This window comes from Grammomys surdaster, unplaced genomic scaffold, assembly GCF_004785775.1.
Source record: "Grammomys surdaster isolate TR1022 unplaced genomic scaffold, NIH_TR_1.0 125807, whole genome shotgun sequence".
In the NCBI taxonomy this organism is placed as follows: domain Eukaryota; kingdom Metazoa; phylum Chordata; class Mammalia; order Rodentia; family Muridae; genus Grammomys; species Grammomys surdaster.
This window is the reverse complement of record NW_021620638.1, coordinates 3,032,313-3,057,648: the sequence shown is the minus strand read 5'-3', so window position 1 is coordinate 3,057,648 and position 25,336 is coordinate 3,032,313. Positions and strand designations below refer to the sequence as shown.

At 38.5% G+C, this 25,336-nt stretch overlaps 1 protein-coding gene across 1 annotated transcript in view; it reads right to left on the bottom strand.

The window, feature by feature from the left end:
- The window catches only part of Pou6f2 (POU class 6 homeobox 2), a 368,585-nt gene that overhangs the window by 227,657 nt on the left and 115,592 nt on the right, over positions 1–25,336 (bottom strand). Inside the window, exons 2-3 of the mRNA XM_028789291.1 lie at positions 19,717–19,808; positions 16,378–16,606 (exon numbers count right to left, since the gene is read on the bottom strand). Of these exons, the coding sequence (XP_028645124.1) occupies positions 16,378–16,606; positions 19,717–19,808 (321 nt within the window). The remainder of the gene's footprint in view (positions 1–16,377; positions 16,607–19,716; positions 19,809–25,336) is intronic.

Genomic DNA, 25,336 nt, shown 5'->3' with positions numbered 1-25,336 from the left:
GTGTCTTCACGTTACCATTCCATTGTAAGTTAGCGACATTGGCTTTGAAATATATAGAAGTATAAATTTTACCTCTATTATTTATTTAATATAACTTTCTCCCATGTGAGGTATTTTCCAAACACAGGAAACTCAAATTACATTTTCTCAAATGCTGAGTACATATATAAGTTCCGCTAAGAATTTAAAGCATAACACTACTCAGGGGAACTGAAATGCATAAAAAATGTGCTAATGGACCACAGCATACATGCTAATTTTACTCCAGTGATAAACATACCATGTGAGGTTTTTTTTTCTCTCTCCAAAATTTTGGCTGAATTCTTAGTAAGCATACTTGATAAATATATTTTGGGAAAAAAAAAGATGCCAAACCAAAGTAAAAGGCTAACTCAATATTTTTTTCAAAAATTAACTTTGCTTATATTACTTACATTTACCATATAAGTCACCTAAGAAAATATGTGTCTTAAATTATGTTTTTTACAGAGCCCAGAAACTGCCTGTGTGATTCTCTCCATCGCGTGTCATTTCCTCCAACTGACAGAACTATCATCAGTGTGACCCAAAGTGCTCTAAGGAGAAGAAAGAGTAAAAGAACATTTTCATTTTGAGATTTTAGGGCTACAACTACATCTTTAAATAATAGATCTAAATCAATGGAGATCCTTTCCAGCAAAAGAGAAAACACTGTCAAAGCTTTCAAGCTCTTAAGAAAACTGTTTTATATCTGGAAACTGGGCATGTCCTTAGAAGATTAAAAAGCCAACTGACAAAGGTCTTTTTTTTTTCTTTTTTTCTTTTTTTCCTTTCTTTCTTGCTTGGTTGGTTCTGATTACGTAAGGGGTAAGCAACAAAAACTCTCCACTATAAATGTGTTTGTTCTGCCCTGGAAAGAGAATCCAGTGCTGACAGAATTGCAGGAGTCCCTGGGAGCTCAGGGTAGAGTGAGCACATATGCTGGGGAATCTTCCCGCGTCTACACCCAGGCCTAGAATTGAGATGTTCCTTTTCAGATCTCTCCTTGATCCAAATTCACACTCTCTCTGGCTTCAGTCGTATGTGTTGAGGCTTCTGAATCAGCATCTTCAACACAGATTCCATTCTACTTTCTGGATCCGAGGATTCTAGGTAGCGCAGGTCAGGTGTCTCCATTTAGGCAGTTAGCTTCTTATTGCTGAACTGACCAATGAATCTGTTCTTCCTTTTATTTTTTCTCACTCTACTAGAACATTAGGTCTTTTCACACCCACATCCCCAAGACTTTTAAAGCTGCCCTCTGCTCTTTGTTGCTACCGTGAGTTGCTGTCCCTGTTTTATTGCAATAGCCTTTTATAATTAGACCAGAGTCTACCACAGTACCTGGCAAGATGCTAAGCAAATTGTTGTGAAATAGATCCATCAATGTTTGGGTGCCATTTGGGGGAGGAAATGGGGTTTAGTTTTTCCTAGAGGTGAGATACCATAGAGTGAGTGAGATACCATAGCTGTGACCTCTCGCTAGGAATATGCCCCATGGGAATCAAGCACTTAAAAGATGACTTTTCTGGGAGAAATGGTAGCTCCCCATTCTCTAAACTGCAGGAAGAAAGGAACTAGGAAACATCTCCCATTCCTGTGTTGTTCAATATCTCTTCATTCTTTATTCCTCATTCTTCTCCCAGATTCAGAAATCCTCATTTGGGAAAAGGTAAGCAGATAATCCCAGCCATCTTTCATCTTTCATAATGGTCTGGTCCTTTCCCAGACAAGCTTCTAGCAGCAGCCATCTTGGGAAGGAGTTTCTCTCTCTTGCCACCGCTGATGGCCAGCCTGGAATCTAATCCAGTTTGCACATCCTGGTATAGATAGATTGTGAGATGCTGTGGAAATTCCTGATGGATTTACAGCCTTATTATGTGCAAACTGGGAATCACATTACTTTCTTGCCTTTTGCTTTGAAAGTAAATGCTTTGGCTCTGCTTTGACATTTATGTGGCAGCTGGAAACCATTATCCTTTGACAATGCTTTATTCCATTGACAGTATCTCTTAAATACGCAGTATACTAGTCAAACTCCTCATTCATGTGCTTCTAGTTTAATCCATGCCCCAGTGCCTCAGCAATGCCTGTTTCAAGGATAATGTACTGCAGAACAGGCTCTCTGGGTATTTTAAATAAAATGTTTGAAGCCTTGGAGATACAAAGGTATGAAAACTGCCAAAGTAAGACACATTGTAACTACCTCTCACAACTTCTTCATGGTGGATTTGATATTATTGTATGATGTGTCATGTGGGACTCTTCTGACTCAGAGTGCAAATATGAATTTATGCACTAGGCATTTTTAATATTGTACTTGGTAACAACAAGCCACATATCACTAAAAACTTAAAGCCAGCATCTGTCTCATCTCTGCTGTAGCTCTTGTGTTCATGGTGTCACTGGTGGAGGGCAGCTTTCTGAGGGTGTATATCAGTAGGACAGCATAAATATTAACTCCTAGGAGTAAGCAAGATGAACATGGTAGCACTCAGTCCTTATGCCCATCATCCAGATACCAACAATGCCAACGTCAGCCAGTATGACCTACCCTCTTATAGACATTGTGACTAACATGAAATCCTGCTGATATGTAATAAATGCACATATTTTTATGTTTTTATTGCTTTTGTTTTGAGAACTAATAAACTTTGAGTTAATAGTTTGTTTTTTGAAAACAAGATAAAAAATTAATGTACTTAACCTTGGTGATGCTGGCAATAACATTTTTTTGGGTATGATCTTCTACCTTAATCAATACAAAGTATTTTCATTTTAAGAAAATAATCATTAATGCAGACATTTTACAGTATTCAAGATAATGATCAGAAGAAATTCAATTATCTATAATCTCTGACTTTGTAGACTCTATTAATAAAGTTGTTGTGTATAATTGGCCCTTCACATCAACACACTGTATATCCTCAGGGTCAACTAAGCTTTGGGGAGAACACGTTTGCACATACATGATATTTTTGGTTATTGCTGCCTAAACAATATAGTACAACTCTTTATATACTATTTACAGGTATTATAAGTCACCTGGAAATGTATTAAAAACTCAGGAGGATGTAGCTGGGAATTTGTAAATACTGTATCATCTTATGGACAACACTTGAGCATCTGTAGATGCTTCTCAAGGGAGCTTCCTTAGGGGTCCCAGAAATAGTGACTCAGTGATACTGAAAGGTGAAGATATCATACCGTTTATTTTTTTTCTCTTTGTGGTGTGTGTGTGTGTTTGAGCTTCTTTTACATATTTTGCTAAAGTGAGCATTTGAAACTTCCATTGTTTTATTGTTATCTTCTCTATCCACAAAATGGAACCAACAACACTTTTAATGGGAGTTTTCCATGAAGCTTTTTTGGGCTATAACCCCATTAGCAATTTTGTACTCAAACGTCTTTTTTAGTGTTGCCAAATTAGTTTACTAATAAAGCAAACACTTACTTTTTACTTTCACTTGAACAGTTAAAGAGTATTTTGTATATACCAAAAAAACCTTTTGTGTTCAGATCCTGCGTAGTTGTGTGACCCCCGTTATGGGTAGAAGAGAGCAGTATGTCAGCCTCTGGGTCTCTTGTCTCCTTTGTTAACTGCCACACCATACTCAGAAACCACAAATCTACTTCTGGTCTCTATAATTTTTCTTGAATACTAAATAGTCAAGGGAAAAATGAGAAAAAAATAGAAGAGATCTTTAATTGGGGAGATGATAGGGAGGGCATGAAACATGTAAGCATATATATTTTTGTCTACATATATAGAAAATTTAAATGAACTTATGCCATTTGGGGTAATAATGCCCCCCCAAGAGCCATAGACTATCTAATACATACTCTAGTAACAGGCAAAATCTCTTTTTTTGAGTTGTTGCTTAGCAAGATTCAGGAGATCCCCAGGACAATATAGGCAAGGCCACTGCTATTGCCTTTGATTGCATCCTGGAAATTTAAGGTAAGTTCCTATTGCTGAAAAAGCATGCATGTTAAACAAAGGACTCAGGATTCAAGCTGGATCTGACCAGAAAGCCTCCTTCTTGAGAACTAGCTTCCATAGTCCAAGAGGGTGTTATACAAACTGATAAGGGAGGAAAAGCAAATAACAGTCCTATCCTGATGTGACGCACTCAACACAGGGGAAATCATAGAACTGGAAACCTAGCCAATTACCAAGGGTTAGCAAGGCCATAAATCTTAGAAGAGAATCTACTACTGCCAATTTCCTAAATGAACTTAATTCTTAAATGCATTTTAAATATCGATATTTATACCCATAGGTAAGCATCGCTCTCACCCTTCACCAAAGAAGGTTCTTTTTGTAGCACATAGAGACCATTACAGAAATTCGCAACTTGCCAAAATGCAGGTCACAGGGTGCCTGTGATACATCTGCAGCACAATCCCTACACCTAAGGCCCAGGGACTATCACAGAAGAGAAGATAGAAAACATTTAAGAGCCAGAAGACAAGAAAGTCTGCTGAAAGATTGTATCTCAGACACAGAGCCACACATCCAACACAGTCTCAACAATATGGCTGCCTAAAGAAGACCCGAACAATGGTAACACTGGCCTGATGTGTCAGTGTTGATAGGACACTATCACTGTCCATAGATGAAGAGCTATAGGAACCTACGGAAAGCTGAGAGAGCAAGATTAGTCTTCTCCGGAGACGAACTCCCTAGTTTTTAAATCTGATAGGAAGAGATCCTCCTTAAAGAGATAGAAATACAAGCAACACTAAACAGACCCAGCAGGCTGCATCTACATGTTAATCAATATATATGTAACAGTCATAATTAAAGAGCCACGAATTTGAGATGGATCTGGGATGATGGGGATGTAGAAGTGTAAGAAGCAGAAGAGATAGAGAGGAAATGATGTATTAATATTTTAATTAAAAATAAAATAAATGTTTTAAAGGGATAATACTAATTTCATCAGTGGTAATTTGCTATTTTAAGTACTTTCTAACTCTTTTGCATGATTATTATCCAATTTTATATTCATTATTTAAATTCCATAACTTTAAGTTGTTATTGGTGTACGTGTTCCATGGAGCCTCCAAATGGTACATGCTGTCTTGTGTGTTCATCTAATGAAATTTTGGAGCCTCAGTGTTGCAGGAATTTTAAGATCACACAAGTTAAATGTCTTTGGAGCTGTTAGAATGATGGATCACTCTGTAATGCAGCTTACAACCACAGCCTTTCCTTCTTCTCTTTTAGGCTTTTCTTTTTCATTCACCATTACTCTGGTAGCATGCTTGATCAAGTAACTCCCATGGTCAAGAGTAGTAGAAGTGATGTTCAGGCCAGCACTAGCAAAGCTCAGTGGGCAACGAGGTCCTGTCATTCTCTGTTCCTTCCCAATCAATGAGGGTAGTACTTTTGGGAGGTGGGCTGCTTTTTCTGTTTGAACCCTAGAGTTGAGCTGGTAGGCTCAGAAATGAATAAAGAAACATATGTGGGTTGTTGGATGACACTGGGATTTACTTGCTTGTTAATTTAGCATAGCTTAGTGAAAGCTAAATAATATTGACTTCCTGTCCTTCAAGTTATTCAATGTTTCTCTGTTCTGGATTCATGGAATTGTTCTTAGCTCTTAGAACTTTGTCTAGGGACACTCTTTCCCAGTTGCACAACTCTTCACATTTTCTGTGCACTGTAGAGGCCATGGCTTATTATTCTATACAGTATACATTACACTTCTTTCTCTGCTTCACTTGACCTGCTTCATTCTCCAGATGGAAAATATGTGCATTCCTGTGCCTTAGAGGATTGTTTATGATAATCACTATTCCCCAAGTTTAGATTGTAATCTATTATACCGTGTGTTACAGTTTGAATGAGAAATGGCCCCCACAGGATCATGTGGTTGAACACCTGGCTCCCGGCTATTTTGGGAGATTATAAAACCTTTAGGAGGCATGGTCTATCTGGAGAACATGGTTTTCTGGAAGGCAGAGAGTATTGTTGGAAGACAAAAGGCTTTAGGGTTTAGCCTGACTACACAAATTCTTCTGTTTCCTGACATTGAGTCTGATGTAACTAGTTGCTCCTGTTCTGCTTCAAATTGTTCCTGCCACCATGCCTTCCTTGCTGTGGTGAACTCTCTCTCCTCAAACTGTAAGCCTGAACACATATTTACTCTTACAGGTGTTTCTTGTCAGGTATTTGGTCACAGCACCTGTCTTACTTTTTTATTACTGTGATAAAACACCATGACCAGGGAAACTTATAAAATACAATGTTTAATTGGGCTTACAGTCACAGAGGGTTAGAGTCTGTGGTGGCAAAGCAAAAAATGATGGTAAGAAGAAGATAAGAGCTCACATCTTGATCTTCAGGTAGGAGACAGAAAGGATACTGACAGGAGGCTCAAGTCTCAAAGCTCATCCCCAGAACACGCATCCTCCAGAGTGGCCACAGCTCCTTCAATGAGGTCACACCCCCTAATCCTTCTCAAGAAGTTCTACTAATTGTGTAGTAAGTATTAAAACATCTGAGACTATTGGGACCATTTTCATTCAAACCATCAAAGCCACATTGGAAGTTAAAATTTCAAAAGACATTTTGTAAATAAGTAAGCTTTGTATTAGTGAAAAACAAAACCAGATATTTTTATATCTGTTTCTCACCAAACTGGTATTTTTTTTATTATTTGATTCAAACTATATAACATAATACAGTGTTTGTTCTGGCTTTTAGAGCAATTAGTCTGGATTTTCCTGTTTCTAAGGTTTTGGGTCTGTCATAATTCTTATATTATTATTAGAAACATTAAACTCTTGGAATTACTATTACAAATGCAAACACATTATCTTTGAAAATGTAACACAATGACATTGATGTTAAATAATATGTCCACCTGTAACACATCAGAGCTATGTTTCCCATTCTTATGTTCAAGAGAAGCACACATTGTCCTTCACTATTGCCCTTTTCTCTTTATTCTGATTCTTTGCCAACTTGACTTGAACAAGAGAAATCTTCATAGACATGACACATTCTGTTATTTGCTTCTCTCTACTTGACCAACTCCTAGTGATTCTTTAATATTTATTGACCCATTTATCAGTCCTCCATCCAACCTTGAACACCTCTGATTGGTGATACAATATACTGTCCTCCATTTTTGGGTAACATGGTTTCACTAAACATTGGTAATATTCACAGGGATTTCATTCTGGGGACAGAGTCAGATGCAAACAAAACATATTTATATTTTCCAAAGCCGAGGATCACAAACATTGTTGCCACTGCTCCTATTGAGTTGTCCTGCTTGAAAATGAAGAAATGAAAAACATTTAGAAAGGTTTATAGAGAGCAAATTTTGATGGGTAAAGGAATAAAAAAAAAGCAGAAATGAGACGGTCACACTGAAAGCAGTTGAAAAGGACAGAAGTTTTCAGGCAAAGATCACAGTCTGTTCAGAGTCTTGGAAGATGAATATATTTTAAAAGTGGCAAAGAGTCCAGCATTTCCTCACCCTGAGGTTGGCCAAATTATAAGAGAAGGGTGGAGTGGTAAAGAAACAAAATATATTAGACTTGAGATTTATGTCTTCGAAAAACCGGCACATGGAGCTGGCTAGAAATAAATGGATCAGGAGATTGTTCTGAGAGAATTTTTTAACCTTTAGAATTGTGAGGCAATCCTTAAGCCCCAAAGCTTCTGTGAGGCATACGTGAATAACTTTTACATCCTCTTTAAAGAAGAGCCTCATCAGATATTGTCAAGACAAATGGCATGCAGGGCGTGACCCTAGAGCTTGGACCATGAGTTGAGTAGAGCAGTGCCAAGCATGCATCCTTGGAAGGCCTTGTGGTGGTTTGTGTAGTCAGCTTGGATAGATTTAACACCACCTAGACAACATTCTATTAGAATGAGCATTCCATCAGAACGCTTCTAGAAATCATTAACTGTTGTGGAAGACCTGCCCTCCATTATTAAATGGTACCTTTCAAGGGGTTCAAGATAAAAAGCAGCGAAAATTGCTGCCATTGTGACTTCCTTCTGAAGGGAATATATACCTTCTGCTGACATCAGACTCTATCTTCTGTGGTTTATCAATGTGGAATCAACACCAGTAGCTCTCCAGGGAACTTATAGGTTTTCAGCACTGAACTGGGACCCCTGAGCATCTAGCGTCTTGGACTGGGAAGCTACCAGGATCTGTTCCTCTCCAGAGATTAGGAGGCCTTGTTGATCTTTGTAAGTCTATCATATAAAACAGTCCAATGAATCCTCTGTTTGTATCTTTCATTTGAGTTGTGTGTGTGTGTGTGTGTGTGTGTGTGTGCGTTTATATACTCTATTGGTTCTGTTATTCTAAAGGACTTTGACTAATATAACTCCAACCAAAGATCTTCTCTTGGTTCCAGTGGAAGGGATTTCAATGGTATTTATACACTGGGAAGTTGGAATGGCTGTGGAAAAACAGATGTGGTATAGTATAATGTTGGAAAGCTGCTACAAAATTACACAAAGGGGGACACACACGTAATAGATGAATATCAGAGACGTTATACTGAGTTTAAAAGCATACACAATATGAATCTTTTTACATGTAGTTCTGGAACAGAAAACATTAATCTATGCCAAAGCTAGAGCTGCCAGATTAGGCAGAAAGGATTGACTGCAAAGGTAACAAGGGATTTTTGGTGGAATAATGGAATGTTTTATTTATTGACTGTGGTAGATGTATGTTTCCAGGTTGTATAGTACCATCAGAGCTCATTCAAAGGAGCCATGTATTTTATTGCATGCAGTATAGCCTAGTTAAGACAATGCTACCACAAACAAAAAGGAAATGCAATATAACTCACAAAAAGCATCCCTGAATTCTTTGTCATGTACAGACATTAATTTGGGGACTATTATAAGTGGGATATAGCTTGTTCACCAAAGATTCTTGGATGGGAGTTTGATCTATACATGGTGGTTTTGGAGTGGTGCGAATGTTAGAAAAGGTAATGGTAGAAGGCAATCAGGTGATGGGAGCATCATTATCAGAAGGAATTAATGCTGACCTTGTAGTGTAATTATCACGAGAATGGGTTATTAGTGCGATTACTCCACGTGCTCCCCTTTCTATACATAGACAGTTTCTTTCCTAGTTCTCCAGTTGTGATGTAACCAGAGGGCCTTCACCTAAGACCAAACCTACAAAACCACCACATTTCAATCTTTGAATCTCCCCAACCGTGAACAAAGGAAACCTGTTCATCAGGCAGCCAGTATCAGTGATTCCCTTATAGCAACACAAAGCCAACTGCTTTGGGAGTGAGAGAAAAGCAAGGCAGGGTTCCTGTCAGAGCCAAGGACAGGAAAACCATCTTTGACCTGATTTTTTTTAAACTTGTCTTGAATCTAATTGCTTTTTCGTGTTCATGTTAAGCTGCAGTCTCTAATGTCTTTTTGGTCATTAATTTAAATGTTTTTCCTGACTTAACTGGAGTGTTCACACTTTGATATAAATCTCTTTCATGGCACTTTTATGAATATTGTGTTGCCCACAGTGATTAGTGGGTCACTGTGGTCTGGTCTGTAGGAACGAGTCACTAGCCTGACTTATCTGTCCTGATAGTCCCCCTCTGCTGTCCCATTATCACCTTTGCTGCAGCTGTCACTGACATCCACCCTGTCTACCGTTATGCTATTATTTTCTGTCCTAGTTTAGGCAAAATAAGACTCAACACATTTGTATGAGTCCCAGGAAGGAGATTTCACGTTGCCATTTCAACTAATTGATTCTTTCTCGAGTAACTCAATGCTATTTTTAGCACAGTATCTGCTTCACAAAGGAATCAGTGAAAGGAAAGATGATGACTTTTAAAGGAGTTTTAAAATCATGTGGCACAGAACACCCTTAGTCATTTTCTTTCTTTCAGATTTATTGTCATCACTGGTCTCATTTCACATTGTGGGTTTGACTACAGCCACATAGAATTTAAGTCTTATGACCATTGTGCAAAAGATCCAGCATATTCTTTCAACATGCTTGCTCAGAATCCATCCATTCTGTGGTGGCTTTAATATGTTTTCTCCAAGAGAAGTGGCATTATTGGAGGAGGTGTGGTCTTGTTAGAGGAAGTATGTCACTATGTAGGTGGGCTTTGAGGGCTCCCAGTGCTCAAGCTCCATCCAGTGTAGAAGAGTCATCTCTTGGCTGTCTTCAGATCAAGATGCATCAAGATGGAGAACTCTTATCTCCTCCAGCTCTGCCCTATGTAGCATTCTAGGCTCTGGTTGACTCCATTCCACTGCTACTGCTGTTTTTTGTGGTCATTCCATTGTACTGGCATCTCCAATCCACTGGGGTCTTCTGCTGCAACTAGACTTCACCAATAGCCTCTCATAGGCTCTCTTCATGGTTCCAAGTCTCAGCTTCTTTGCATGACCCCTCCATGCCTGGTTGCTCACAGTGATGGGCCTTAGCTGCTCTCCATGAGTTCTTCATGTCTTCAAAACCAGTACCACTTGAGTGACTCTTACACATTATCAAGTCCAGCTGCAGTACACGATACAACCTTGGCTATATCTGGAACACAGCTTCTTTGTGTTCTCAGAAAACACTTCCCAGAAGATTTCACCACAGTGATGCTGGTTTCTTCTTAATTTTTTAGCTTCAGCTAACTAGCATCAACTGTCCAAGTAACCCCTTCTATTCTTGATTCTAAAGCCAGAGCCACATGGCCAAAGCTGCCAAGTTCTGCTGCTTGCTAGGGCTGGAACATGCCCTCTTTGTTCTATTACATCATCATCAGCTTTCTGTTTTCTAATTCCTTTGCTGGCTAAGTTTGGCTGTCTTGGAACATGCTCTGTAGACTGACTTTAAACTCAGATCTGCTGAGTTCTGGGACTAAAGGCATGTACCACCACAGTGGACCTAAGCTTTTCTCTATTTGTAACTTGCTCTGCCCTAGGCTGGCCTTGAACCCAGAAATCTGCTTGGTTCTCTCTTCTGGAATTAAAGGCATGTGCCACCATGCCTGGGCTTAAACTTTTCATGTCCACTATGCCTCAAGATCTAGATTAAAGTGTGTCTCATTACTTGTCAAGATCCAGATCAAAAGCAGGTATCTTCCAGCCTAAAGATTTGGATCATAGATGTACCCTCCATTTCTAGATTGTAGTTCAAAAGTCCAAATGAAAATAATAACCAGGTAATAATACCTAACATGCTATAATTGTCCATGGGAAGTGGCATTATTAGGAGGTATGGCATTATTGAAAGAGGTGTGGATTTTGGGACTTTGTAAAGCAGTGGAATACTGTAAGTGGGGCTTAATGAGCCACTCAGGTGGTGGGGGCATCATCATCAGAAGCATGGAGAAGCATGGCAAACAGTATTCCTGAGGGTGTTTTAAACTGTGTGACCAGCCTACAGTTTTAGAGGTTCAATCCATTATTGTCATCATGGCAGGAAGCATGGTAGTGTCCAGGAAGACTCAGTGCTGGAGAAGGAGTGAAGAATTCTTGACCAGACGGCAGCCAAGAGAAGACTGATTCTTCTACAATGGGTGGAGCATGAGCACTAGGAGCCCTCAAAGCTTACCCACACCGTGGCACACGTCTTTTAACAAGGCCATACCTCCTCCCATAATACCACATCTCCTAATAACGCCACTTTCCATGGACCAAGCATAGTCAAACCACCACACATTCTAATACACATTGAATAAGAATGAACACCTCAACATGGAGCCTAATCTCCTACTTGGCTAGTGAACCTATAAGGTAATCCAGAATAAAAACATCTCTTCCTGACAGGCAACTTCTTTCTTGGATAATCTAAAATTTTAATAAATGCAAAGAAAAGGCTTTAAGCCCAATAGAGCTTTACAGTGGCACAAGGTTCCCCACAGCTATATGAGTTGGAAAGTGGACAACAAATGAACCTAAGTTGCAAAGGAGAAGTGGCCTGAAGGGAGCAGGAAAAGATGGAAAAGGGGTTCCTAGTCATTCTGGGCAAGGAGGATAGACACATGCCTGCTGTATATATGATACTGGTTCAGCTAGCCTCCTCATTAGCCTACAAGGCTATTCCTGGGATCTTACATAATGTCTTGTTCCTTATTCTCATGACCTTCTTTACAATCAATACAATATCAGTGATATGATGGGTGTGAATCTCTTTCAGAAGTGGAAAGACCTGCTGAAAGAAGGAAAAAAAAACTCTGGAGGCCTTCCTGCTGGCTCAAGTTATCTTTATGGGCAATGTAAAGATTTTCCTGGATAAAATCGTAGGGCAGACAGTTCAGTAACACACTCATTAAACAAGAACATTGGTTCCCTTGGCCCTTGGAACCCAACTGTACTGGCATAAATAAATATACCTTGGGTTGATATTCTTGCCTGGGGATCTGGCATGAGGAAAAACACAGTAGAGTTCATGAGGGCACTATTTGGCCACATATGCTGCTCAAAGTTTGCCAGAGGAGCCCTTTGGCTGTGTTAGGAGATGCTGTGGCCTGAATGCTTGTGTTCCTTCCACATTTGTAATACAACCTACTCCCCCAAGGGTTGGTATAAATAAGGGTCTCTGGAAAGTGGTTAGAGCAAAATCCTGGTGTCCTCATAAATGAAAACCCAAAGAGCCAGTGAGGGCTCAGGAGACCAGCATCAGGGAATGAGGGGGTGAGCCTCTGTTAAAACTAAATTTGGTGCCTCAATCTTAGACTTCCAGATCCCCAGAACCATGAGAAAAAAAGTGTACTGTTAGTCACCAAGTCTATGGTATTTTTGTTTTAGCAACCCAAATGGACCAAGACTGGGGTGAGGTGAGGAGTTGCCAACTGGAGATGAAAAAGTGTCTTAATCTCTTTTATTTAGTAAATTTGAATGTATACAAGAAATCATCTAGGGAAAATTGTAAAACTGCAGATTCCACTCAGGGATCTGCTGAAGTCTGACATTCTGAGTTTTCAAATTCCCAGCTGCTATCTGGTATTTCCTTCTGAAGGGGAGGCTGTCTACTGAACCACTGTCTGAATCTCGGGAGGCCATTTTCAACGTTGCATCTTCTCATCAGACCTCATCATAATGCGTTGTGCATTGTGAACTCTTCTGAGAACTATACTATACCTACTTGATAGGAGATGAAAAGAATAAGCTCTCACTCACATTAGCATAAAGGAAAATATTTGAAAACTTATCCCTGAGTTCCAAGCCATTGAGAAACTGATGCTTGCAACTTGTTTTTTATCTTCTTAGCAAATCTATAGCTTTTGAATTCAATGACAAGGCAGAGGAAGGATTGGATAAGAAAGCTAGAAGTTATCAGAGAAAGTTCTTGTTAGTTAAGTTATTTTATGAATTGAAAATATAATACTTTACAAAAGGAAAGAGGAAACCACCTAGATCTATGTGTGGCATATGATTAGGACCTTCATTTGGACTAGGTGTGTTACACTTAAAAGCCTTGCTGTCATTCTCAGTCCTCAAATCACTGGGAAAGAGGGCTATCTATCACAGATGAACAGGGTTATTAGTCATTTTAAAACACTGAAAACCTTCAGCTAAAGTCAGCATGTTTATTGTGTGAGGAGTGGGTTCTGCCAGGGGGACAGCTTTTTAGCCTTTATATTAGCTTTTGACCATAGAAATGTGTGTAAAGACTGATTCAAATGTGTTCATTGGCAAGACCACCACCTTTGAGAAAAGTCACAAGCTGAGGACATCTAGAACTGTCATCTTCATCTCAAAGCAGACCAAACCTTTAAAGATGATTTTGTTTGCTTCTAGCCATCTGTTCACTCTCCCACATGACAGTAGCTTCTGCAATGTGGTAGAACTCAGGAAGCTTGTCCACCCACAAGCATTGCCCAGGATCACCACAGACTGTAGAGCAGTGCTTGTCAACATTCCCTAATTCTATGACCCTTTAATATAGTTCCTCATGTTGTGGTGACCCCAACTATAAAACAATTTTCATTGCTAATTTATAACTAATTTTTCTCCTGCTAATGAATTGTAATGTAAATATGTTTAGAGATAGAGGGTTGCCAAAGGGGTTGTGATCCATATGTTGAAAACCACTGATACAGACTGTTGCCTAATTGTGCTAAGGTCAGCCTTGGGATGGGTGCTGGTGAACTGATTTCACCAAGTGGTGTCTGACCTTGCTGTTCAAGTAGTGTTCATTGACTACCATTGATCAAAGTCATTATAAAGATAAGAAACTTTCTTCTTATTATTCTTACCACCCTCGGACTTCTCATCAGGATACTAACTAAATCCTTCCACGTTTCCTGGAAATTTCCTTATTTTAACACTGAAGGTATACTATATCTTGGGAAATATCTCAGTTTCCAGCAAACCAAGAGAGTTCCATCTTGAGTTAGTAAGTAAAGTCTAGGTGTTGAGAATTGGTGTATGCATATCCAAGCTTCAGAAAAGCCTAAAGAAACCCAAAGTAGAACTTTCTTATCTAGTGACCTTAAAGGAAAGAAAGTTGAAGAAGGGTAGCTAAATTCACTGCTACTGCTTGATATTTAGACTAATGAGGGAATCTTCCCCCAAGTCAGCTGACATATGGCTGGGAGGTTTTACATTCATGAGTTCATCATCTCCCTTCCAAGACCACTGACATCTTAAAGATGACTTCAAAGGGAAAAGTGTTTGGTCACAATTCTGTATCTGACATGAGCTTGTCTGAGAACACAAATATACTTCTTAAGTTGATACTGGTTAGAACATTTGCCAAGGGGACCAAAGGATAAAAGAAACTAATGGTTTTCACTGCCCCACTGACTTCACCCAGGGCACAACATGCAGGGTGGACACAAAAACAACAGAGCCAAGAAGTCAAGGTCTAAATCCTAAATTCATGCTTAATCGTGACATCAAACAAAATGGAGAAGGCCTTGCTGCACCATAGGCCAGCACTGACTTTAAACCCCTAGGCTAATAGGCACTAAAATTCCAGCACCACTGACCTACAATGAAAGTATAAAAAGACTTCTTTCCTTCGGTCTGACTTTGGTGTCCATCTTAACCAAGCAGAATTAATTCACGGCCCAGGAGCTCCACAGCTGATGTTTATTTATAATATCCAATATTCCCATAAGCACACATGTTCCAAATGGAAGGGTGCATTTTGATAATGCCTGTTTCTTCATTAAGATTTCATCATCCACCTACATTAAGAAGCCTGGCCCTACACTTTGTTACTTCTGCTTTCACCTTGTGTATTCCTGCTTTATTTGCTTAATCTCAAGTTCCTGGCTTCCCAGGCAGTCAAATTTGAAACAAGCAAAGTTCGTGCATTAGTGTATCCTGAGCATGCATGATTTATGAATGGCAAGGTACTTGGCACAATTTAATGGTTATAAGGGAGACTTTGTTTTAAACATTAAAATGAAAGTTAAGAAGTAGCAACAATGGGTGGGATACCAGATCACAGAATGCATAAGGGTCACTAGTTGTTGGTTGTCCTTCAGCGTGTGTATTGACATTCTAACCAATTTGATAAGTCAAATAAACACCAACCACTTAATCAATTTAAAAGTAATTTGAATTGTTATTCTGAGGACTCACCCAGACAAACCTTCATTCTGTAAAACAAAATAACTGCTTACGTTTACATAAATTAAAAAGTCAAACTGTTTTATGTAATCCCAGAGTAGATTTTGTTTTGTTTTGGTTTTTTTGTTTTGTTTTTGCTTGGTTTGATAGTAAACATAATATTCTTATTCAGAATGGTTTTCACTGTAATTATTTTTTCTTTGATGAATAATTTGGAAATCAACCAGTGTTGGTGTTATCAAACTTTTAAAGAAAAGTTCAACTTCTCAAAATATAGAGAACAACTTCTCCCAATAAAATTACAGTCTGCCTTCTACCAAAAAGCTCAAATAATGTACATTGTTTAACACTTATATCTAAAGCCTATTTAGTGGCAAAATAATCATTAAATTAATCATCAAATGATACTTTGTATTGGTAGTGTGCCAACCACTCATGCAGATATAAATAACTTCCAACCTTTCCTTGCTTGTGGGAAATTTGAAAACCTTGTCAGATTATAACTACATCTTCAAATAACAACACAGTGATTTCACATTTAAATGATGGTGTGTCCCACAATGATTGTGCCTCCATTGTGCTTGCTGAGGGCCTGAAAGGCTTTAGTGTTCATGAGAGAAAAATGCAGGTTGATAAAATCATGGCTTGAGCAAGCTCATAAACAACTGGAAATGCAGCTTTGTGCAGAAGCCTTTCATGTCCTTCATGGTAGAGGCAACCCTAAACCACACTCCCCACTCAGCGTGCATTTTTTGTCCATTTTAGAAAACTCTGCTTATGAGTAGAACATCACCCAGCACCTGGGCATGATGGTTGGTTACCTTGTAGATTTTGCAATGGCAGAGTCATAATGCCTCCAGCTGCAGCTGCCGCTACCAGCCCTTGGATGTTTGTGAGATTCGCGGTGGGCAGTGTGAGAACCAGGCCTTGCTGACCACCGAGCTGCCCCGCCATGTTGAAGGGAATGAGGATAGGCTGATTGAGGGCTGGGGGGCCTCCCGGCATCACCCCGGCCACAGCAGAGGCTAACTGCTGTGCCGTCAGAAGAGGCTGAAAAAGAAGAGAAACCTGTCTTACTTTCTATCAGAACAAGACATGGCCTTTCAGAGCACCATCTCTCCATTATATCAGGAAAGTTTCTGAAGAAGTGGCAAAGAAGCATACTCCATCTGAGAAAGGAAGAGTGTAAGGAAGAAATTGCATTTTGACATTAGGTTTCACTTATTTCTTTGAAAATTTTCAATTTATTTTAGAATCTCTGTTGAGCTTAAATACCTCTTGAAAAAAATACAGTACTTTTACATACTGCGAATTGACTTGAAGTTTCGTTTGATCCTAATTCTCATATATTTAAAGTACTCAGTTAATTCGTTCTACATTGTCTCAGAAAGAAGTCATTGATATTGGTAAGGTTTTTATTATATTTTTGGCTCAAAAAAGGTAATGCCGCGCTTTTTTAAAAGCATTATATTAACAAAAACAGTGGAAAAGATTTTCTTAATGTTAGGCCTTTAGTGATGCCTTTATACACCTCTGTGGCTGGAGAGCACGGATGTTAGCATAATTGTTTTCAAAAGCAATTTGGAATATATGCATATCAAGAATGGTAAATGTATGCATCCCTATTTAACTCAGAATATACTCTAAGGTGTAACTTCACGATAGAATTCAAAGGGAAAAGAGATACATGAATGAAATTTTGCAATACACTTTAAATCACACAAATGTTGAAGCAGTTTATGTTATAGTACCATCCTGATGAGATATTGTATCGTCATTAATACAGATCATTAGGGTACCTAGTTAGGAAAGTTAAAATAGATGTTTCCAGGGGTTCTAGAGAGATGGTTCAGTCGTTAGGAGCACTCACTGCTTTCTCAAAGGTCCTGAGTTCAATTCCCAACACCCACATGACAGCTCACAAGTGTCTGATATCATCTTTTGGTGTGCAGATGTACATGTGAAAAATACATATTTGTGTATATACACATATAAATAAATAAATAAATAAATCTAAAAATCTTCTTGACATGAAAATAAAGAAGATAGTAAATGAGTGGGTGATATTAAAATGGCATAAATATCTCTATATACGCTCTCTATATGTATATGTCAAGTTCTAAAGTGTACTAGAAATAAAATACTTATAATTTAAGATCAAATACTAAAATGTCCCTTTCTGTTAATTCTCTCATACTCTTCACCCAATTAAGATCTTTCTATAAAACCCCATGTGTATGTCTATTCTTGAGTTTATGGTCATGGTTTGGTGTGAAAGGCAGCAATAGAACACAAAGCTTGTTTGAGTGCTGGACTAGAGTCATCACTGGAGGAATATAACTAAGATTTGGTTCTGGATTGCAAAAGTCATTTGACATTGGAGTCCTTAAGTCAGGACATTTGTTATATTTTTACAGAAGCTGAGGAATAAAATATAATCTCACATCTTTCCTCTACAAGTTTGAAAATGAAACTTTATGTAGAGTTGGCTTCCCGTTTGATGGAAAAAGTATTTAAATACGGACGTGACACAATGACAGATTATAATCACCAGGCTCTACTGTGATGCTGTAATTATCCTACAAATGGGACCTAGAGAGTTTTATAGCTTGTTAGAAGTTCCATATCTAGTGCCTGGAGAGGTCACGTTTAAGACCAGATAGACTGTTCCAGAGTCATCTTCTTTACCCTCCTTCTCCAATACAAGGAGAAGATTCAGAGACATGGGGCTTCCGCATTTGAAAAATGATGGTAAGGGTGGGTGCATCCTCTGGCTATCCCTCTAGAGTACCCTCCAAATCCATGCAAAGGAAGCTGTAATCTTCCAATGTACTTGTTTACTTTACTAAATTCACACCAATAACTTTGCCTCTTCTTTTAAAAAACACAACACTTTAAAGAACAATCATCAAATTTGGGGAATAATAATGAAATTGTTGCCTGGCCCCAAGGTTCCTAGTAAGGTAACCAGTCAATCAATATGATGCTTCAAGGGAAGATAGCTCTCAGATTGTACACAGGTTTAGAGGCTTGACATGCAAATTTTTAAGATTGGATTTTGGGCTTAAGATAGGGTATGGCTGTTCCTGGTTTTCACAGAGCCATGCTTCTTCACTGCCTGAGTCTGACATTCTAATCAGAATCAGAATATTAAAAGATGTTAGGACTCCTGTGCTTTCAGGCACATTCATGCATACACATAGGCAGAAGCACCAAAACATACGAACACGTGAGGTAAGAATGACATTATAAGGGTCTGACACAAAGAAGCCAACGGCTCCTGTTGTATGAGCTCTCTCTAGGTGTATGAAGTAGACACTGCCCATTCTTCATGTCTATCAATATGAAATTGTCTGGGCTCTGAGGTGGATGATGGGATCTGAGGCCATTGAAAGATTTCATGGTGACTGGAGTGTCAAATCTGATCGAAGCTTTACACTTGGACACGTGCTCCTTATACTGAAAGCAGTTAATTTCCAGGAACAACATTGATAGAAATGGGGAGGGAAAGGCCCAGATATTTCTCTCCATAAAAGCAAGATAAACTCTGAAAGTTTCACAGTAGATGGCAGAGGTTAAAGAAAACCCAGCCTTTTATAATTGTGTTCTACATCTCCATATAACCCACGCCAGGCTGCAAAAAACAAATATTGGACTTTAAAAAATAATGAATGTATTTCTTTATTAATGCAAGAGCTATGTGTGATGTACAGTATTGTCAAACCCAATAAGCTGAACTAGCATTAAAATTGCATTAACTTTTTTATATTAGATCACATCTTGTATTTCAAAAATGGCTATAGTAAGGTTGAAATAACTTAATTTCCTTCACACTCCAGTCATTAAAGTTTTACTTTCGAGAAAACTGCATGGTAACCCACAGCCTAGATGTAGAAGGTTTTAATGGAAAAAAAAATATTTCCACATGATTAAAACCAACATTTCCTTTAAGAAGAGTCTTTTGCAAACACATATTTTCTTGAGAGTACTTAATAAATAATGTAGTCATATAGCTTCCCATACAAAAATTTATCACCATCTTTGCCCTGTTGGAGTTAATTGGATTTAACTCATTATTATTTATTTGGTTATTTATATGTAACCTAATGTAGCCTTAATCTTAAATGTAGCCTAATGCAAAACAGCTGAGAGATACTGACCTGTGGCCCAACTGGAAAGGGGGGGTGACTCTGACTGGCCTGGTGCTGGTCAGGAGTTCCTGGGTCTGGTAGAATTGTGTTTCCTCTGGCCCCTAGAATTCAAATGAGAAAAGTTCCCTTAGTATCAAGTTCAGCCTGGGAACCACATATTTCTGTGATGTTGTAGGACAGACACTAAGTAAAAGATGCTTACAAAAGAGTAGTTCACTAGTTTTCAAATTGTTTGACAATGGCAAAAATTATGCTGTGGTACATTTAGGATGACCAAAGTCAACAGGAATTAGAAAGAACAGACAGTAGAAAAAGGTATACTGGCATATATATGCCACATGTCTGTGTGTGTGGGGTGTGTGTGTGTGTGTATGTCAAAATCGTATATATACACATACTAAAGTCATATATATTTACATATGAAAAGACTTAACATTAGACATCAGTTTGGATAGCACACTCCAGTTCCGTATGTTTATGTGCACATGCATTCATGCATGTGTGTGAAACTGCATTCATGCATGTGTGTGAAACTGTGTCTGTTATACAGAGGTGAGTAATAGATAAGCTAGTTCTCCAAAGCCTTATTACAATCTCAGGCATAATCATGTCCATTCATGTTGTTCCTTGACAGGAATTCCTCTCTTTATACCTTTGAGCTATCTCTTCATGTTGTCTTTGGGTGGACTCTTAAGAATACCCTTTCTAAAACCTCAGTCCTTTTCAGTGCTCCCCTCCTTCATCACAATATTCTAAAAGGAATATGTGTTCTCTTACTCAAATTTTCTGGATGAGAAGAAGATATCTCACCATCAATTCACAGAGATCCACCTCTGTGGGCACTGAACACACCACGTTCCTGAGTTGAGATCCTGTTGGATTTCTAGCACCCTGACAGCAAATCTCTAAAGCCTTTGGATATTATCTGCATGCTTTTATGCTATGTTTCAGGACAAACCACAGTGGTTAAGGTAATGGTGGAAACAATAAATACTTAAATAAAAAAAATAAACAACACTATGAGCATTTCTGAAGTGTCCCTATTGAGGCCTTCTGTTTTCTTGAAGTTTTCTAATGGAGTGGTTGAAATTCAGTTCCTAAAATACCCAAACAAGATCCACTTCCTGGTGTTTGTCCTATAAATAGCAAGTAGAAGAGATTTCAAACTCTGTTTACTGGCGTGCTGTGGCCAACCAATGAAAAAAGATATGATTCTGTCTTGCTTATAAATTTTAAAGAAGGTATTATTGGCTCATTTAAAACAAATTCTTCTATATAGTCTCCTAAGGGACAGACTTATAAATAATGGAAATGTGGAAAAAATACTTCAGCACATTAAGCTACAAATAAAATTGACTGCTACATATTATTCAATTGACTTCTATCTCTACAGTGATGTGTCAATCATAACAGCATTTTATAATAGGATTAAGCAATAAATGTGCAAAGCCATTATACAGAAATTTGAAAATCTGATTAATTTGTAATTTTTTTGTGCAGAAAGTCAGGAATGGACATTACTTGGGGAATACTTACAAGCATTCTATTGAAATTTCTAAATTGATTTGGAGCAAACTAATAAAAAACATAGACTTGCTGACATTTTATAAACTGAATTCTGTCAAGATATGTTTGGCATTATAATGATCACTGTCATTTAATAACAAGAGTAAAATGACCTATTAGAAGATACCAACAATCCTTGTATATGCAAAAGAGCTTTCCTCTAAATTTTTTATATGTGATTTATTTATTATGTTTGAAAGCCAGGACATGTTAAGCTAGGCAGTGCTTTATGTAGTGTAAATCTCATGGTCTCCATTCAGCCCCCATAAATAGTGCTTTTGGTCAAATATTAAGATTAGGCTAATTTGCAAATGGCTAAAAATTTACTGCTTAGAAAAACATAATTGCTTCCTCAAGTTTGTCAGGTCTAGACTTTTATACCAAACTCTGAAACATAACTTTTATGCCGAACTCTTACAGCATGCAGAAAAGTAGAAAAGTCCTTTAAAATAACTAAATATATACCTTGCTATTAAAGTGCTTTATAGCAAGACAGGTCCCTTTGTATCATATTTTCTTCATGTGTTCAGAACCCATTTCTTCCTCTATTCTCATCAGATCCCACTGCAGTGTTGAGGACTGGTCCCATCTAGTCACTGTACTAATACAAGTGTACGTCTGTCTTCTATATCACTATATAGATTACATTTGCTTATACTTATCTTTTGGTGCTCCGAGACCCTAACTGATACCCAGCAGCTTGTTCTGAAAATGGCTATTCTCAAAAACCATGTTAAACACAGTCTGGGGCAATTTTACACAATTTCATGTGTAAAATGACGTCTTTCATAGGCTCTAGAGAAGATTATATATGCTTTCCTGCCTGGATCAAAAAGTAATGTTTCCTCTTAATGTGCATCTCCATTTTCCCCAAACACGTGTATCACTCTTAACCTTGTAGGACCGTAAACTAATCTGTTGGAAAGCAGTTCCTATACAGAGGCCTTCCTGTACAGCCAGAGGGGAATCCTGCAGTCAGAATGAGTAAAAAGCATTGGCTAAAGGTTTTAGTGATTTGAAGCAACACTTACTGTATGCTAGCAGAGAATTTGAGGTTAGATATTTCCATGTCACATCAAGAAAACATAAACATGGATCAAGCAGGTGTTCTGTTGAGGTTTGGTCTGTTGCTATATAATGCAATGCTAAGTGTGGGGTGGGGTAGGGGCCCAGATCTGATTGTCCCTGATGAGAGAGTCTACAGGTAGACTTAAAAGAGGCTATGTGACTTGCCCCAAGTTATTTCTGATTGGTGAATAAGGATACCTATGAATAAATACAGCCTACAGCTGGGCAGAATTGAGATAGACAAGGCTTGGTGTTCCCAGCCTTGAGGTCAGAGGAAACCACAAGGAGAGAGCGAAGAAAGTGGACAGAGGAGAAAAACGCCATGGGTTAGGAGTTGAGAAAGCATGATCATTTAGAGCTAAGAGCAGCCTAGATGAAACATAGTAAGTAATAACTCGGGGTTAGTGATAGGAAAATAGATTTTAATAACATAGAAGACAGATATCTGTGTAGCTAATGTGGTGATTGGAGCTTATTGTAAATAATAAAAGTTGTGTGTCTTTTATCTGGGAACTAAATGATCAAACTCAGGGTAGAATACCCAGATTGAGATTAAATATTTTCTAAAACATGTGTCTTGACCTGGAAGCCTAGGAAACAAAGTACACCATTGGAGACCAGGGGTCCCAAGGCAGCCTCTGTAGTGAATGGTTCATGCTTTAAAACTTTTGTATTTTAATTAGCAAATAGTAAGTGTTAAAAAGAACAATGTGTTTTGTGATGTTTTCCTAAAAACCGCAGTGTGCTTTGATTATATATTCACCCCACTTCACCTCCTTCTCTTCTATTCCATCCTCTCTGCCCTCATCCTCTTTGCTAGTTGTCCTCTTTGACTGTGAGCTCAGCATTTCATTCACACTTGGTGACTATTCAGTCAATACAAATAGAAGTTTGGCTTAAGATACTTGTTGCCATCCACTTGATCACTTACTACTGTTTAGAATAAACCTTGGGAATATCTTTCAATATTAGCTTACTGACAAGTTCTGTCTCAATCCCAAATGACATCTACAGTATGGATCTAGAATGTCCCTACAGCCTATGTTAAAAGCCTTGCTGTCAGCCTGTGACACAATGAGGAAGTGGGAGGACATTTATGGAGGGTGGACAAGCAGAGGGAAGCTGAACCATTGCGGGAAGTCCCTTGAAATAGATGGTGGGTTGCTGGCAACTTCCTCATGCTCTCTTTGTTTTCTGGCCACCATGATTTTGGTATTTGTGGGGGTCATGTCTATATTATGCTGCCTTGTTAAGGTCCCCAAACAAAGGAGCAAACTGGTCATTGGCTGAAGCCTCCAAAACAATAAGCCAAAATGAATCTTCCCTATTGGGCACTTTGCCACAGTAACAAAAACCTGCCTGGATCAGATGTAGGAAGTAGTTTGGTATAAAGATTAAAGGCAAGATTTCTTACAGTTTAAACATGGCCAGGTTTTAAATTTAGATCTTCCCCTCACTACGAGTGTGGACTTAGAATTATTTTCCAGTTACTTATTCATCAGCTTTCTCTTATAAAAGTCAGGTATGGTAACAAAACCTTCACCATATTGGCTGCTGTGAGTACCATATAGATAACATACATGTAAATTCACTGAAACCCTGCAAGCTTGCTATATAAATGCTCATCTCCTGATTATTAAACCTTAACAAAGTTTATGTTTAAGGTAACATTTCATATTATTTAATTTGTTTATAATGTTCAACCACCAAAGCCAACTAATACATATTCCAATCTTTATGTGTGCAGACCTTGGAAATATCTTATACACAGCTAATGGCACTCACTGACCTTGACTTTGTACCGTGAACCATAAGATCCATGTTTGAAATGGAACTCAGTAGCTGAGTCTCTCAGAGCTCACAAAATCTAATGTTTACAACAGTCTTCCCTCAGGATCCTGAGAGTTGTTTCACAGACCAGTCTCTGTAGATACCAAAATCTGAGGATATTCAAATCTCTTATTTAAATCTGCATAAAATTTACATATAGCCTATACATATTCTCTCATTCATTTTAAATTGCCCCTAGATTACTCATAATGTTGATGCTATGACCATGCTAAGTAAATTTTATGCTATATTCTTTAAGGAGTTACAACAAGAAAAAAATCTATATATATTTGTTTCTCAAATAGTTTGAATCTACAGTTGGCATTTTTCAAGTCTGTAGATGAGATTCTGATGATACAGGGGTCTCGCTATTGGCTGTTAGTCTAGAGTAACACACAGACAATGTGGTACCAAGAGTCTAGCAGGTAGCTTCTAAATTCTTCCACAGACCATGGCTCACACAAGTGTCCTCAGCACCAAGTCTGTGAATAATTATTGAAGCTTCTTAAAGCATTTCACAGCCCACAGAAATCTAGGGACAGAGAGTGGAAGAGGGTTTTTGTATGGGCATTTCTTAAACTCCATGAGGGTTAAAAATGGCATGAATAACAGTGACTTCACTGATATCCAGGAGAGTTTATGTTTCCTTTCCTCTGGGGACAACACACGACTTACACCACCAAATGCCACCTGTGTGACTGTATGCCACTGGCATCACCACCCACCACTCACATAATCACAGACCATTGGCTTCCAGTGCAGGCATTGGGCCATCATGAACGTGACCCCTCCTGCCTTTCCAGTTTCCTCACTCTGGATGTTCTCTTATCATAATGAGATTGAGATTTCCATTTTGGAAAGGGGAAGAATCAATTGCAGATACACATTCTGTAACTGCAGTCTATTTGCAGATCATCCATGAAGTGTAAACCAAGTGTTAAAGTGTCACAGTATGGAATTTTAAATCAGATTTAAAATTTGTTTGAGCCCCGAACTCTTAATTCCACATTTCCTACTGAATCTCAAATCTGAGACTCACAGTGCTGCCTACCTGTCTCTGTTTGGAAGATAAAAAAGGAGGCAGAAGAAAAGGAGGAGGAAAAGGTGAGTGAGGAGGAGATGGAGGAGGAGGAGGAGGAGGAGGAGGAGGAGGAGGAGGAGGAGG